Source organism: Cavia porcellus, unplaced genomic scaffold (assembly GCF_034190915.1).
Source record: "Cavia porcellus strain 051 isolate PalLab524CR breed Dunkin Hartley unplaced genomic scaffold, mCavPor4.1 scaffold_30, whole genome shotgun sequence".
In the NCBI taxonomy this organism is placed as follows: Eukaryota; Metazoa; Chordata; class Mammalia; order Rodentia; family Caviidae; genus Cavia; species Cavia porcellus.
The window spans coordinates 22772508-22790549 of record NW_026947513.1 but is presented as its reverse complement, the minus strand read 5'-3'; the positions used below and the strand labels follow the sequence as shown (position 1 = coordinate 22790549).

Genomic DNA, 18042 nt, shown 5'->3' with positions numbered 1-18042 from the left:
CTGGGTTCCATTGACTCAATAAAGTACTGAGATATAGCAATATCAAGACAAAAATTCCAAAGGATTACAACAGTCTGGACTAACACAATGATGTTAAATTTTGGTGCATGTTGAATTACATACATACATAAAGGAAATTTTAAAATTATATGAAATAAAAAATAGATGCATTATTTGACTGAAAGTTTTAACCTCATGAATCTCATCACCAATGAAAATATTTAAATAAGTCACATGCCAACATCACAACAGTGCAACGTGCTCAATAAAACTGTTAATCTTAAACTAGATATAGGTGATAGATGTCCTTCACTCCATCTCATATCCTTGGTTCCAATGGGTTCAATAGCTACAAGATGGTAATAAATACTGAAGTCTTCTCCTGTCAAATCCTTTATCCTGAGAAGTTGCCACCAACAGCTAAATAAACCATTAACAAAGATATCCCAGAGAAGATTTAGGCATATAATGAGTGAATGGATGCTATTTGCTTAATGGATAAGAGCCCAGTCTTTGAAGCTCAGTGTGCATGGAGTTAATTCACTTACCATCTATATAACTTTGAGCAAGGTCCTTGAGATCATCGAGCTTGTAGCCAGTTTGCTTCTGCTGCTCATGAAACCACCAATCCAAAGGACATAAAATTTTAAGCAATTATGTGTCACTCATGATCTGAAGGCAAGCTGGCAGCTTGCTGACCTATTTTGAACCATGTAAGACCTTGCCTCATAACTATCAGCTGAGTCTGAGTCCATTCTTTGTATCTGTCACACTTCCAGACTATGGGATACCCATGGCATGTACTCTTACACTGATGGGAGGAGTGTAAAAGGTCAAGCATACCATACCATGCATGTTCACTCCAAACCTCTATTTGTGTCACCTGTATTACCATCTTATTGTCTAGAAGTCACTAGACAAAACATGTCGAATGCTGTGCAAGTGGACTCTGCCCTTAGAAGGCCACAGCAAAAGGTGTGTTGATGTATAATGCTACTACAGAGAAATGGGAAAGCTTAATGACAAGGTTTTAATTATATAGCCCTAATATTTCCATGGACTTCATAACCTTAACATAAAATATGGTAAGCAAAATAATAAATGTCCATAATGCCCATGTCCTAACCCTGGTAGCCTGAGAATATGTTACGTTATGTGGCAAAAAATAATTGCTTTTCAAATGCATTAAGAATCCAAATGCATTAATGACTTAAAGACAGGGAGGTTATTCTGGACCAGTTGTGAGTAGCCACTGTAATCACAAAGGTCTGCATGAGATGAAGAGATATAAGAATGGAAACAAGAGTCAGAGTAATACAGAGCCATGAGCCAAGGAATGCAGCATCCTCCAGATGCTAGAATAAAGGAATAAACTCTTTCCTGAAGCCTCTATAAGAAAAGCAGTCCTCCCCAAGCATAGATTTTAGGTCTATAACACTCAGGCCTCTGACCTTCATAAGTGTAGTAAGTTTGTAATGTTTTAAGTCACTAAGTCTGTGACAGTTTGCTTCACCAATAATAGGAAACCAGTATTCTGAGTAAGTAATAATTGTTCTGTCTTTCACAAAAATGGGTCCTATGGCCCTAATTTTTTATAAAACCATCATGACTGAAAAGGATGTCAAAGACCCTGTTCTTTGCCCAGGAGGAAATCAGGAGCTCTAGTTCATGAAAAAGGCAGGACAGTTTGGAAGGATCTCAGCAGAATCTTAGGACATGGGAGGACATCACTTTTGCCAAATGCCCCACAGCCCTGTGCTGACGTCTGTCAAAGGAGAGGACTCATGAGGTGGCCTTAAGGCATATGTAGTGGATCCACAATACAAGCAGTAGGTAGGTAAGCACAGTTGCTCTGTGACCTAACCTGGCTCTGGGGCTCTTGTAAGCGGAGTTGCCATGCAGCCTTTCTATACTGACCCTGTTTTAAACCAGAAAGACTTTCCAGCCAGTCTCCTGACTCAACCTCCCCCAGGTTAGCCAGCTCTTTTCCCCTTGCTAAGGTAACACTCACTTAGCCTTCTTCAGTTTGGTGCTCTAACTCCGTCCCCATTCTCTCTCTTTCCACTGGCCTAACATAGCATTATTAGAGACTTTAACAAAAACTATGTCTTCCAAATCAACGTATTTGTTTTCACTATTCTATTCTCTTTATGCACTAGTTAAGCTTATATGATTTTCTTGTAGAAAAGGTCATTTCCATACCATTAATTACATAAGAGGAGTAACCTGGCTTTTTTCATGACTTAAATTTGTTGCCTACTAATCAATATGGTAAAATGTATTCCTATTATTTAGGAGTATTGCAGTGGGACGGTTACAAGAACGAATATTCACTTATTTCTTCCCTCCTAAGGAAATGTTTTAAGACATAATTTGTGAGTAATTAGATGAAATAATGAGATACTAGAAAAATAAAATTGAGCAAAGAGATTTCAAATCTTAGATGAATATTTTTGTGCAAATAAATAAAATTTCTAAATAAATACTTCTGCATATTTTATTCAGTTCATAATTTTATAAATCCCATGATCAAGGGATTTATATATTTATATGCTATATTAGTTTATAAACTATTAAACTGTTGTATTATTTTATATATAGTTATGTTGTATTATGTTCAAGCACAATTTAAAATACTAAGTTTCAGAGAAAATACCAGAAATTCTCCCAGCATCCGTAAGTCCCCCCAGTTAATGTATCTCTTGTCCTGGTATTATATTGCCTTTTTAAAGTTTGGTAATAAGTGTCCCATCTTCAAGTTCACCAATTCTTTCTTCTGCTTTATGAAGTCTGTTGTTGAAACCTATAGTTGAATTTTTCAGTTCACTTATTGCATGCCTTATCTCTAGGATTTTTATTTGGAATGTTTTCATTTCTAAATCTTTGTCAAATGTCTCGTGCTTTTTATGAACTGTTTTCCAAATTTCATTTAGTTTCCTGTCTGTAATTTCTTGTAGTTCCCTGAACTTCTTTAAGAGGATTATCCTAAATTCTTTGTCAGTCATTTCATAGATCTCTTCTTCTTCTGGGTCCATTATTGCAGATTTATTAGTCTCTTTTGTTGATGTGATTTTTCTCTGAGTTTTCACAATCCGTGTATCCTTATGGTGATGTCTGCACATTTGATGACATGATGACCTCTTCCAACATTGGCAGGTGTTCACTGGTGGTGCTAGACATTTACTAGTTAGTCTAGCCTGGGATTCTGGATGGGCCGGCTGGTTGCAACCCCAGACATTTGAGAATTTCCAATCAGAGAAAAAAAGAAAAAAAAGAATGAAAACAGATGAAGAAAGATTATAGAATTTCTAGGACAGCATCTACAGAGCTGAAGTATAATTCAGTATGCAAGACAGATTAAAGAAAAGAGATAACAAACTTATTTGAAGAAATAATAGAAAACATTCTTAAAGAAAGCTATAAATTTATAAATACATATAAGTCAAAGGACACTAGTCATACTTCATCTAAATAAAACTACCAGATCTATATAATAATTAACTGTCAAAGATCAAAGACAAAGAGAGATTCTTAAAAGCAAGAACACAGAATCAACATATAAGAGACTTCCAATGTATCTAGCAGCAAACTTCTCATAAAGAATCTTATAGAGTAAGAGGAAATAGGTGGTAATGGGAAAATACCATTCAAAGTGCTAATGGGAAAATAAAAAGCTGCCAAGCAAGTTTACCGTACCTAGAAAAGCTATCATTTACAAATGGAGAGAGAAAAGAATTCCTCAGACAAACAAAATCTTAAGAGAGCTCACCACCAGACCTTTCTTATGACAGATACCAAGTGACTTCTTCAAGGTGAAGGAAAATGATGCTGATGAGTAACATGAAAACATCTGAGTGGATCAAACTCACTGGTGAAGGTAAGTACTCAATCAAACTTAGAATCCTCTAATACTATAGTAGTGATGTAAACACCTATGCATAATTATAGTTTGAAAGTTAAAAGGCCAAATTATTAAAACAGTAATAATTACCATAAATCACTTAGGTATGTATCGTCTAAAGCTGTAAGCTACTGCAAAAACCAACTCAGTTGCCCCAGGCAATTAAGTGAATGAAAGAAAATTACTAGTGGATGCTTTATGTACAGCAGGAGCTCTGTGGATAAAGTTATACACACATTTATTGTATGAACCAGATTCCCAGACCTACATATCTACTGAAGTAAATTGATAATTATTAAACAAAAATGGTGGTGAGAACATACAACCACTTTATTTCTAACTGCTCAAATTTGGAAAACAGTAAGATTCCCTTTAAGAGATGAGTGAATAAACTGTGGTGCATCCAATCACCTAAACACTACTTGCCAATAAAAATAAACTGGTAATTCACAACAACAACAAAAACTCAGTGTGGGAGAGGAAGTAGAGTAAAACTATGGAAGGAATTTTTGCGATCAAAGTTAAATTTAAAATACTTTGTTGTAACTATAAGATTTTTGTAAACCCTGTAGTAGACACACTAAAAATAAAGGCAAGAAATCACAACATACTGCTAGAGAAAATCACCGTAAAGCAAAAAATAGTCTAGATAACAATAACAAATGGAAGTAACGAGTCCTCCTTATCTGTAATTGTCTTGAATATAAATAGGTGAAATAGGTAAATCAAATGATATACAGCAGTAAAGGCAAACTTTTAAGAGACCAAGTGTCCAAACCACAGCCTAAAACACACTTACTTATTGCAAAGTGCCAACACAGCAACTAAACCTGAATACTCAGTGCTTAGCTGGGGGCGGGGGCAAGCCAACAGAGAGAACTACGTGTGTCTACTGTGGCACATATACCATAAGTTCACCACCACTGATACAGAGTGACAGAATGAATTTTTAAAAAGCAGACCCAATCATTAGCAAAAAATCACATTTCCTAAAAGGATATAAATGGATTGAAAGTAGAAGGCTGGAAAGAGATATTTCATGTAAATGCAAACCAAAAACTAGCAAGAGTAGTTTCTTATATGGGTAAAATAGGCTTTAAAATGAATTCTGTTTATTAAAAAAACAAAGAATGTGTCATTATATAATCATATGGGGATCAGTTCAAGAGGATAACAAGTATATGGTAGTATATGGATGCATCCAACATTTAAGCACCTAAAAATATATAGCAAATATTCATAGATCCAAAGAAAGAGATAAACTTCAATACAATAATAATGAGACTTCAGCGTCCCACTTTCAGCAACATCCAAACAGGTACTCTACAAGGAAACATCAGATTTAAATTATACTGTACACCAAATGGACATCTACAGACAGTCTCTCCAACAACTAGAGAGTACAAGACTATGCTACTCAGGTACACACATATGAAACATGCCCCAGGCAGAGATATCTGCATTCCCAAACAGCACTATTAACAGTAGCCAAAATATGGAATCCACTTAAATCTCAAGTGGATTAATGCCTAAAGAACATATGATATGTATATAGGCAATGAAATAATATTCAGCCATTAAAAATGTAATCCTGTCATTTACAACAACATGAACAGACCTGAAGAATACTGTGTTAAGTAAAACTAAGCCAAGCACAGAGAGACAGATACCAAGTGGTTTTAATCATATATGTGAAATATTTAAAAAGAGTATCTCATATAATAATCATCACAATAGAGTGATGATTACCAGATACTTGGGTGACTAGCATGGAGAGGATGATTAGATCTTGATGAAAGCATATAAATTACAATTAGATAGGATATATAATTACAATTAAGTAGCAAAATAATTTTTAAATGGCCAGGATAAGCAAATAAATAGAGGCAGACAGTACATAAGTGGTAGTCTGAGGATAGGGATTTTGTAGGGAGAGAATAAGTGGATGAAGGGCAAAGAAATGAATAATGACTATGATTGGTTATGCAGTTTCTTTTGGGGGCAGGTGAAAATATTGATTGCACTGATGTTTACACAACTTTGTAAACATTTAAATTATACCTTTTAAATGGATTAATTGAATGATGTATGAATTATGTCTCAGGAAAGATTTTGTAATTAAATAAAGTTTAGACACATCAAGTACTAATTCCTTAATTATGTGGTAACTAAGCACTCCCTGTAAAAGTTCAGTAAGCAATGACATATCATCTTGTAGAATCTGTGGGACTGTTTAGCATGTTGTTCTGAGGTCAGAGTTCAAGTAGATTCATAAAAATAAGTTCAGGGCATAAAAACCAAAGTTGTACAAATTAAAATGCGATTATGATATAAGAGTTCTGATGAATAGGTGAGAATAGAGATTTCCTAACTCTCTACTCATTGAGAGAAGGTTTTATTAGATTCACAGAACTTGAGCACTAAAGTGCTCGTGATTAGTTACTGTTATTGGTTTCTGGATATTTGTAGGATCAGGAGAGTGTAATTAATTACACAGATCACTTTCAACTCTTGGTCCTTGAGACAAAAGCTAAATTAGAAAGAGAGAGATAGTAAAAGATCCAATAAAATATTGTCTACAAAGAAAAAACCAGGATAAAAATGAGGTTTATTTTTCACATTGTCTAAAATAATGGCTGTTCTAAGGTAGATATGCAATAAAATATTATTATGTGAAAGATGTAAGGAATATTAAAGATCACCTATGAGAGAAAGAATGGGTTGGGCCAAGCTAGCAACACTTCACGCAACATCTAGTTCTATTCAGTATAGGAAATCTCCAAGCCAAAAAGGTGGGAAAAAAGAGAAATAACCAAAAAAAATTTCCGAACTCATTAACTCAAAGAAAAAGTATTTACCGAGGTCCTACTGAGTATCAGAGCCTACAGCTATGAGACGAGCAGCAAAGGATAACATGAAAAGTAGCCACAAGATTGTTTCAATCTATAATTGCACATAAACAAGAGAGCAGTAGAAAAAGATGAGTTCTTTCCTGATATTTTAATACCAAATCACCTGATTTCTTACTGTAGTTTCTAGCATCATTTGGTATTCTATAAAAAAATTTAGAATTTCTTGACTATCACTAACTAGTTAAAAGTATTTGCATTAATTTATTTTGATTGAAAATTACATAGGAATTTCCCTGTGTATGTGACATTCTAAATTCTACAATTTGATGTTTTATACACAGAAGAATTCAGACTATAACTAATTTATTAATAGTAGTATTCCTTATAGCACTGTGGTGAGGAATAAATACTTCAATACGTATAATAATATGAGCAGTGCCTGGAATTTAAGAAATATTTAGTGAATGTCAACTTTTATCACTGATTATATATTGTTATCCAGAAAAATCTCCCAAATCGTGGCAGAAAAAGAGAGTCACTAAGAGTATAGCCTTGTTATTACTAGAATATTAGTCTATTACTAGAGTTAGAGTTAGTGAGCCAAGGATGGATGGGAAACACTGCCTGAGATGTGTACCAACAGCATCCATCCTATTAGCAACAATGCTGAGCTCTGATTTTGTTTGTTACAGCCAAGTCATCCTCTTCCAGTGTCAACCCCAAACTGACTAATAAATTAGGAAATCAATAGCAAATATAGCTTCCAAGACAATCTTTGTTTATTTCTGGCTGAGGAAAGACCTGCCTGATAAACTAATCTCATAAAAAAATCATTGATCCATGAGCTCTTCTTCATTCTCCTGATTAACTTTGGAGATATAAAGAAATTACCTTAGAGAACTGGGAAAATTTCCCTGTTTTATTCTATATCAATGATTTTCAAACTTAAGAGCTTCTAATAAACTCATATATCCAGGCCACAACTAAATTAAAAGCTTTCTGATTTTAAAATTAGCCTCTCTTAAGCTTTGTATTCCTGTTACCACTATGAAAAATGAAAAATTTAATCACCTGGATCTAAAAGAGAGGGAGGCTCATGAAAGCTTCCCCCTACTAAACCACCCTCTACTAAAACCTACGTGAGTAGCCAGGTGACCTTTATTTGCTTCTTGGCCCCATTACTTAACCATCTTAATTAGTATTGTGCATCCTCAGTTACTGGGGACTGACAAATGAAATAGATATTTGTTCTGCTATCTCTTTTGTGGACTCCTTTCTACATAAGTAGCGCTGAAAAGTAAAAATGTTTTAAAACAAATAATTTCAATAATTATTCTTTGCACCATTGAAATTTTTGCAAGCCACATGTCAATGTTTTATGGAATATGAATGAGTGGAAAACTAACAGAGAGAAACCAAAGAGATTTACTGAGTTTTTGTGTCAGGTATGAGCTATATTTAGGATTCCCTCACAGGTTTCAAGTTGAGGGCTTTAAGATAATAAAACTTAAAACAGGCAGAAATGCCTGACTCTTTCTTCAAATACAGCTCCTTGTTCCATGAGGCTGGCCGTGCATTGCAACCTTAATTTATATCCATGATACCAGGTGTTCATTTTTCCTTCCGTGAAAGGAATTGCTAAATTACAGTCATATGCATATGGATTTACTGTTTACTTCCCAAGGGCTACCGAAAATATGCAAATATACAGGGAAAAAGTCATATCTAGTGGCAGGCATGGGGTAATGAATGTTAACTTTCACTTTCAGCTTCTCTGGCTTCTCTGCTCCTGTACTGAGATGTATGTGAGAATTTTCATAGACATCCTAAGACAAAGCCCTAAGACATGAGTTACCTGCTATGATGTGTGCATCCCTTAGCAAAAGGCAAACACTCAGATCACTTTTCTCCATGAAAAGTGGAGTTTTTTGCATAGGCACAACTCAAAGGTGTGATGTTCATAGACAGTGATCAGTGCCCGTGATTAACTGCCACTGGTAAGCCCGGACCCAAGTGCGCCTTTCCCTTCTCTTTGTCATAAAGAAATTCAAGAACATCAAGAACTTGATGCTGCTGGTACAATGGTGATGGTAAAACTAAAGATGATAACTAAATTTTGTGATTACCTACAACATACAGGTTAATTTAGCCAATTAAGAAAGAAAGACAAGATGGGCAGAAGAAACCTGATTAAATATCAAAGACTTTAAGAAACCTCTGCCTGGAAAAAGGAACTGTCCTACACTGTTGATGGGAGTGCAGACTGGTACAACCTTTGTGAAAGTCAGTCTGGAGAATTCTCAAAAAGCTGGGATTGGAAGTCCCATTTGTTCCAGCTATTCCACTTCTAGGCATATTCCCAGAAGAACTGAAACCATCATACCACAGTGATATATGTGCACCTATGTTTATAGCAGCACAATTTGTAATCGCCAGATCTTGGAAACAACCCAAGTGTCTGTCAACTGAGGAATGGATAAAAAAATTGTGGTATTTCTATACAATGGAGTATTACTCAGCTATAAAGAAGGATCACGTTGAGATATTTATCAATAAATGGGCACAGCTTGAGACCATACTCGTAAGTGAAATAAATCAATCTTGCATGTGTGAATACCGAATAGTTTCCCTAATGTAAGTAATGATTCAAATATATAAAAATATGTGGTAATCATGATTCCCCATTATGTGGCCTTGAAGCCTATAAAGTTTTCACCTATTAATTGGAATGGCTTTATTCTGGACTGCTGGATATTATTGCCTGTGATGAAATGAACAGCTATTTTGAAGAAAATAAGTCATCATAATAGCTAGTGCTGATTTACTATCATCTTGTTTTGAAGCCCCACCAAACTATGGCTCTTCTGTCTCCATTGGTTTTATCATGATGAGTCTTGCTGGATTTTATTATATGTGATAGTATAAACAAAAATTTTTATAGGCAAAAAGATAATATAGAAGCCATTGTTCATTTTCTGTTGGTTGATTCTAAAAACCCTACAATGTTCTCATCCACTTGAATGGTTTTACACTGACTTGATATGTTTGAAGCTATAGTATATGAAGTTATATTCAAATATTATTTTTTTATGATATTTAATTAAGGGGAAAAATCAAAAAAATTAGCAGGATATATTATAGTAACTTATTTGATTTCCTAATAACTTGATTTGAAGTCCTGTAATACTCCCACTCTCTTGTTTTGACTGATTAGATGCTGTTCCATTCTGTATGATAGTATCAAGTTTGAGGGTATAGGCAACTACTTTGAAGGCAATAAGATTCACTATGATGCCCATTCTGGTTTGACTATTATCTTCTTTGGAAGTCCTGTAGTGTTTACAAGGTTTAGGTTTTATTGGTCTTGTTCTCTACTGTTTTGTTCAACTTTATAATACCTAATGTGACAGACAATTCTTTTTAAGGAAGCAAGAGGCATTATGGTAACCATTGTTGATAACCTTGTACTATGTTTTTACATCATGTGCTATGTCTACACTTGGTTTTGACTGACAGCTTTGTTTTGCCATATTTGACTTTACTCTCTTTCAAAAAAAAAGTAATAAGAACTAAGGAGTAATAAAACCCAAAATGTGTAAATTTTATTGTAAAAAAGAGAGGGAAAAAAGTGCTCTAAAGTATACAACTGCAAGTATGTTTAGTGGTGTTAAATAGATGACCATATTAATGTTTTCGGTTGAATCATTGAACACAATTGTTTGCAGTCTCACTGTTTGAATGTCCACTTTGTATGTTTTGATACTGTGACTTGAGCAACTATCTCTAAGATGATAATTGTAATCTATTAACTGGTGATTTCTTACTGTTTTTTTTTTGTACCTCTGTATTAATTGTACCCTTACGCTGCTTTGTTTTGTTTTGTTTTTTCTCTTTTTCCTTTTAAATAAATTTTTTTTAAAAAAGTAATACCAGGACTTGGAGAGGAGAGAGAAAATGGCGGCGTGCTAGGGGATCGAGCAAAGAATCTCTCCAGAGAATTCAAACTCAAAGCTAAAAAAAAAAGACAGCATGGAGAGGACCAGACAAATCCATAGCGATTCTTATCAACCAAGACAGTACAGCTGGAGGATTTAAAGTCGTGCTGAGACCGGAGGCTGCAAATCCCGCGCCCTTAAATCAACGAACAGACTCGTGGACCCAACATGAAAAGCTGAGTTGCTTTTGGGGACTGCGGAAACTGAGACCCAGATCGAGACTCCAGGCAGCAGCCAGTTCTGCACCGCTGCACCAGAGCAGATGTACAGAGCTCTGGCGTTTCGAATCTAAACGGTGCACAGAAATCTGACCAGTCAGCGCTGAGCCGCGAGGTGGGGAAAAGTGGACGGCTTGGTGTGTGGCGGTCCCGGAGCGGGGACTTGCACCGGACTCTGGTGAGTATAGAAAACCCCGCGGCGGCTGGGTTTGGCCAGAGAACAGCTGGCCCGCCACCACGGGGAAATCAATAACACAGAATCTGGTGCAGACATATTAGCCTGGCGGCAGAAATCGCAGCTTGGTGACATCACCAGGACCCCCTGTAGGGAGGGCTGGTGGGAGACATCTTGAGTCCTGGCAGAGTCTGATTGCTTGCTGGCTTCAGCTCCGCACGGAGAACTTAGTGGGAGCCATCTTGGTTTTGGGCAGATCTGCTTTTCTAGAGCTCCTATCACAGAGAGGTTTGGAAGAGAACGGCTGGGACCTGGGCAGAATCCTGTGCCATTACCCAGCTGCTTCTGATTCAGGGAGAACTAGCAGGAGCTGTTGGGGCTAGATCAGGCCTCTGCTTGGGGCCCAATGGGCGGATGCAGAATGGTCACAACTCAGTGACAACCAGAAAGTACAGCCTAATTTATGAACTAACTGACACAGAGGCTAGAGACTAGACTGTACCGCCCCTGCATCCCAGCCTACCCCAGATAACAGCAAATTGGGGAGGACAGCAAAAACTCAAGCCGGCACGCTTCTGAAAGGCCCTAAGCAATTCGGAGAGGGCCAGAGAACTCCAGGACAGTCTGAAAGAAACCAGAAACATGACAAGAGATAAAAATAAAAAAAAATCTCCAGCTGTTCAACAGGAGAAATTAAACCCAAGAGAACTAAACACTGAAGAGAACAAGCACAGTAACCATCCTCTACTTGACACAGCATCAGCCGAAATTAAAAAGTATTTACATGATCTCATAGAGGAATTTAAAGATGTACTCCTGATCCAAGTGAGGCAAGATATAAAGAGATTAATTAAAGAAATGACAAGCCCTGCCCAAGAGAACACAGATGGAAGAACTGAGGAAATCAGAAAAGAAAGAGAAGCATCTGAAGAATTTAAGCATAACTTAGAATACATGAAACAGATCCAAAGAGAAAATCAGGAAATTAAAAACTCCATTGAATATTGGCAAAATGCCTTGACAGAAACTAAAGACAACCTTCTGAAACTTGAAGAGAGATTTAGGGCTTATGAACGTGAAAGAAAAAGCCTCTTAAAAATAACAAGGAACCAGAAAGAAGCAATTCTAAAACTGGAAGATGATAAAAAGATGCATAACCTAAGAATAAAGAATGTGAGTGAGGAAGCAGGAACATCCAAAAATGAAATACAAAAAATATTCACAGAGATATTAAAGCAAAATTTCCCATGTATAGCAAAAAGAAATGATATCCAGATAAAAGAAGCATACAGAACGCCAGCTACCTACAACCAAAACAGATCTACGCCTAGGCATATAATAATCGAGATCCCAGAAATCCACCAAAAAAACAGAATATTAAAAGTAGCCAGAGAAAAGATGCAGGTTACCTATAACGGGAAATCTATCAAAATAACGGCAGACTTATCAACACAAACTCTTAAGTCAAGAAGGGAGTGGGGAGAAATATTCCAAGTCCTGAAGGAAAAAAATATGCAACCTAAGCTCATATATCCATCAAAACTCTCTCTAAAAATTAATGAAGAAATAAGATACTTTCAAGACAAGGAGGAACTGTGGGAGTTCATGGCCACCAATCCAACCCTACAGAGAGCGCTGAAGGACATTACAGAGAAAGAGAGGAAGAAATATCAGGATTACAGCTACAGTGGCAGAGAGGCCTCAGTGTACGGGGCAGACCATGGAATGAGGGAATAAGGTGGACAAATTATAGCAGAAAAGTGGAGTAGCAGACATGAGGCAGAGACGGTAAGCTAGTCTTTGGTAGAGACAGCTCTGAAACTATATTTAAAAAAAAAAAAAAGCAGAGGTCATTGCTAATGGTGTATAACGATTTAAAAGACACAGTAGTCCTAGTGCCATATTTAGATTGAATTAAATTTGTTCTGGTCTGTCTACTCATATCAGATTTGAAGACACAGACCTCTAGAACCAAAAATAGCAGGTTATACCATGGTAACCATCCTTACTTTCCTATTGACTTAAGCTGAAACCCTGTATTACTTACATTGTCTTACTATGACTGATCTTAATTGTATCTGAATCATAAGACTATTGGTTGGCCTTGACTGATCCTATTTGAAATCCGTATGCGTGTTAGAATCAACCCTAAAAGTAGAGGAAACTACTCTGAGCATGACAGGATGTAAAGGATATCCATACTGGTATGAATCAGTAACAGTTCTCAAATACTACAATGCAGTCAAAGATAAGTTTTTATAAAAATAGGTGATAGTATATTTAACTATAATAAGCCAGTGTTGTCGACAAATCTATTGAAAATAACAAGAGAAAACATAGTAGCTACGGAAGATCATTTATATTATAGTTTTGTAAGTCTTATCCATTGCATGTTTATCTAGGAAATTGTTTCGCTGTCTTGTTATGAATTGGTTTTCCCTATAATACAGAGAGGATAGGAACAAATACTCTGAGGAAGAGACCTGAAAAACCCGAGGCTTATTTTGTAGCATTATAATATAAATTCTAGCAACCTATTGCTTGCTGATTAAAATGACTCTGGACTGGTTTCTTCAGCTCAACTTCAGCATATGCAGAGATGGGGACGGCTATCACAAAGAGAATGAGAGATGCGATGGTAGTTGGAAATGTCTTCCCTAATTTGGAACTTGAGGACCTAAAAAGACTCCATCATCCTGTAATGATTTGATTAGTTCTATAATATGCAATAAGTATAGAAAGTGGGTGAAGTTAGGGACAACTATCTGTAAGAAGCTAGAGACAGTTAGATAAGGTAGATCTCCAGTGGACTTGCTTTGAAATCTGTATTTCTTTAAATAGTTTTTTATTTTTTTTTTAAATGTTCTGTTCTGTTTTGATATGGTTAACCTTATCCTCTTAGAGATGTAAAACAAATAGGTGGGACTGATAATCATATTACGGAGCTTTTGTTCGGCCATAGAGCAGAATGGTTTGTAGGGTCACTTTTTTGAATGTCATTCTAAATACTTTAATTCTATAACCTAAACAGCCATTTCGAAGAAGACAATTTGTAACTTATCAACTGGCAATTTATTACCTTTTGTTTGTCTGTAATTTAGTATTATTTTTCTACCCTTTTATTCTTTAATCTCCATGTATTTTTTTTTATATATTTTTTTTCGTTTCCTTTTCTTTAAATAAAAAAAATAAAAAAAAAAAAAAAAGTAATACCAGAAAAAAAAAAAGAAAGAAACCTCTGCCAGTAACAATTTTTTGGCTTTTGGCTCCCTCCCCAAAAGCCATGGATTAATGGAATTAAGTTAATTATTAGACAATTTTATTTGACTTATTCTCTTAAAAGAGTGACAGTTGTACATAGAAAATATGCAAATGAATATTGTAACCTAATTTGATATTACAAATTTGACTGCATTTCTTTTGTTTCTTATTTCAGGTTGAAGACATAGAACAGTTCTTCTCTTGTTGGTTTTGAAGATTTAAGAGACTTACCCATGGTTTTGGGGGAGACTTGAATAAGATGAAAATCAAAGTACTAAAACTAGTATGCTAGTTTTATGAACATTTCTCCAAATCAGAAACCAACTCAAATAATGACAAGCTAATTTAAGTACAATAAATCCAAACATGGTTAAACTTAATGTTAAAAGAATCTTGGTCTCCGACTTGATGATTTGTGATTTTTAACATGGATGAAGCTCATCCCACTAATGGTGTCTTAACCTAGTAGTTATACCTTTATAAATCTATGCAAGATTGTTCTCTGTAAAACATGGACATCTGTTTCTGGTTTATGGACCACACCCTTAATCTATTAAAATCTGTCATGAGTGTTATATACCAAAAGAAATTTTAGTCTTAATTACTTTTTTCTTTAACTAAAACTTAAATTTTTAAATATCTTCATGTTTTGATCTTTTCAAATGCTTCTTTTGAAATAAAATATTTTCAAATACCTTTTGCTAAAATCGTTTCTTACTCTCTCCACTCCTGAGTCCTTATATAATCTAGAGGCAAGCCTTGAATTATTTAGCATGAGATCTCTTTATTTAAATTTTGAAGATAATATAAATAGCAATATAATGAAAACTATTGATTCACTACAGTAATAACAGTGGAAAATTATTATTTGCTATAGAATCTGGATCTCACTGTGTACTTTTATATATAGGACTAGCTTTTTGACTGTGATCTAAAGTTTTGAATGAGAAAATTAATGGAGAAATGTTTCCATAACTTCTTCAGGACTGGGAGAAAGCTTAGTCTTTGTATCTTATAAAATTCCTCTTGAATCCAATCCCATTGAGTTCAAGCCCTCAACATTTTCTATACAAGTGATGACAAATGTTATACTGGTAACTTAAGAGTATCAAAGGGAAGAAATTACTTAGGTTTTGAAGAAATACTTACAACACTACAGTCTGCCTCCTTTTTTGGCTAAGAAGTTAGATATTGTTTTAGTCCTTGTAAAAGGACCAGAAGAAAGCCCACTTAAGTTTTAGAAAAACTGGCTTTGAAAACTCAGTCAAGTTTGCCAAGAATTAAAAACCCTGTTTTGAATTGATGACTGTAGAGACAATCAGTCTCTTAGATGGGCAGTGTGTCAGTAAGTATGGAGGAGTTATGAATAAGAGAAGCTTGTTTTAAACCGGAAAACTGAGAGGTGTTCAAGATGGTCAGTTAGAAACAAAGTTCAGGAGGAGGGAAGAATAATGACTTACCTGTAATACTTTGGTCAAATTGTTAAATAGAGCTTGGCCAGCACTCACTTTGTATTTGACGCCTCTGACAGTGCCATTTTTGCTTAAAATGTTGACTCTTCTTGTACCAAAAGCCTTCTCACTGGCAGCCCTTGCTAGCACCAGCAAGTTATCCTGATCATTCTCATGCTCATCACCTTCTGATCCTATGTGGCCATTCTGTTGTTCTGTTGAATCACTGAGTCCATCAATCCCACAGATACTGGCACATTCAGAGTCTAGAGAGCCTGAATGTTGCCCATCTTCATAAACCTCCTTCAGAACTCTCCCACTGTGAGATGATGCGATCCGAAACCGGACTTTCCGAGGTCTGTCACTTTCTGGCTTCATCTCCCTTCTCCCCCTTGAACAGTTCATATCATTCTGGATCCATTGTTAGTACACTAGCTCATCCACTTGCCACACAGGATTACCAGAGCTAAATTCTAATGACAGTAGCCCTCCTATGAAACTAACATTGAAATGAAAGAAGATTCCCAAGAACATACACTGCATCTCTGCTTTTAATAATGAATGGGTGTGTGCGTGCTATGGTTACCTTTAAACTTAAACCTGCAAAATGATCCTGGTCTTTAAATATTAAATGACCATGGTGGACTCTTTAACAGAACAAGTACAAGAAAGTGGCATGTTCATTAAACAGGAAAAGGATGGGCCAAGGAAATGAAATTATGAAAATGAAGACTTAAAATTGTGAAGCCAAAAGAAAATGTTGAGAGACTCTTACCTGCAGAAATGCCTCTATAATTTATTGTCCAGACCGCAGAGATTAGAGGTAAAATGTGGAATCACATTTGTAGGATGGGAGATATTAAGGAATCCTTACAGTACTAATTTCTGCTTTCACTCTTACTAGGTGATTTTTCAAAAAGGCAGTGAAAGTGCTCTGTGATGTGAACAGCTATCAAGATTAATTCTTATTAATTTTCAATTGAACTCCATCTATATTATATAAGATGAACTTTCAATATGTGCTTTCATGTGCAAGTAGTCTTGCTAAAGAAGCTTTTTAACAGGCTGTGAATAAAAGATAACTTTTGGTTCATTGCACTCACATTTCTACTAGTAGAAAACATGGTTCTATTTGATGGAAGAAGAGTTTTAGAAAAGTATCATGGAATAGTGAAGGAAGAATGGAAAATCCTCTAGGCCAGCCAGATCAGCCAAGGTATCCAAGTGATCCGCACTGGTAGATATTACATCCAAATCACCCATGCATGCAGAAGGGGCCTACAAATACTGTGCTCAGAGTATTTTCTATCACTTTGGCCAGTGCTGAGGAAACTCTTAAATTATAAGAACATGTTAAAATGTGTTCCATATTAAGTGCTTTTAGACTATCTGTACCTCCAGAAGGATAATAAGCAACTAAACCACGTGCAGCATTTCAAGTTTTAATATTCACATCTTTTTATGTGAATAAGAATTTAGTTTGCATTTCCTTGATAAAATTCTGCAGGTACCCAATAGCAACAAGTTGAAAATAAAAGTCATGAATAGTATTACTAGAAATATTTCTAATCTATTTTCTTGCAGGATGTGTTGAGAAAGCACTTGAAACTGCAATGCTTAGACTATTAAAGACACAGGGAACCAGTGGTACAAGAAAAAAATATGAGATGTGTGAGATGTGAAAATGTCCAGTCTTTCAAAATATACAATGGTGAGTGCAAAGGGAATAGATACGAGCTAGGTGAAAGAAAAAAATTAAAATTATGCATTTGCTCCTATTAATATTTTGTCCTGATCTCCTCATTTAATCTGCAAAGTGACACTTGTCACTGGAGAAACAATAAACCATGACTCACACCACCTGATGTGTTGTCCTCAGAACTTAGGTTTTGATACAGGGTGCCTACCTAATGACATAGAGAAAAAAAGATCTGCTAACCATCAACCAAATTGGAAAAACAAGCTGTCTCTGAAACTCTTCTGTTTATTTAATACCAAATCTTTCTTAATTAACACAATCTATACATCAAATTCACAACTTAACTTATTAATTTGAAGTGTAAAGAATTTCTCATCAGAAATAAATCCCTAATGCATTCAAGAAAGTTTTTCTTGGAAACAAAACTTATATTATATTGCATGAAAAATGATAGATGAATTCTTGGTTTATAAACCAGTGGTTAAGAATG

At 35.6% G+C, this 18042-nt stretch overlaps 1 protein-coding gene across 1 annotated transcript in view; it reads right to left on the bottom strand.

Annotated features, from left to right (window-relative positions):
- The window catches only part of Grxcr1 (glutaredoxin and cysteine rich domain containing 1), a 79918-nt gene extending 63687 nt beyond the window's left edge, over positions 1–16231 (bottom strand). The window contains exon 1 of the mRNA XM_063240420.1: positions 15863–16231. Coding sequence (XP_063096490.1) covers positions 15863–16231 — 369 coding nt within the window. The remainder of the gene's footprint in view (positions 1–15862) is intronic.
- Between the last annotated feature and the right edge of the window lie 1811 nt (positions 16232–18042).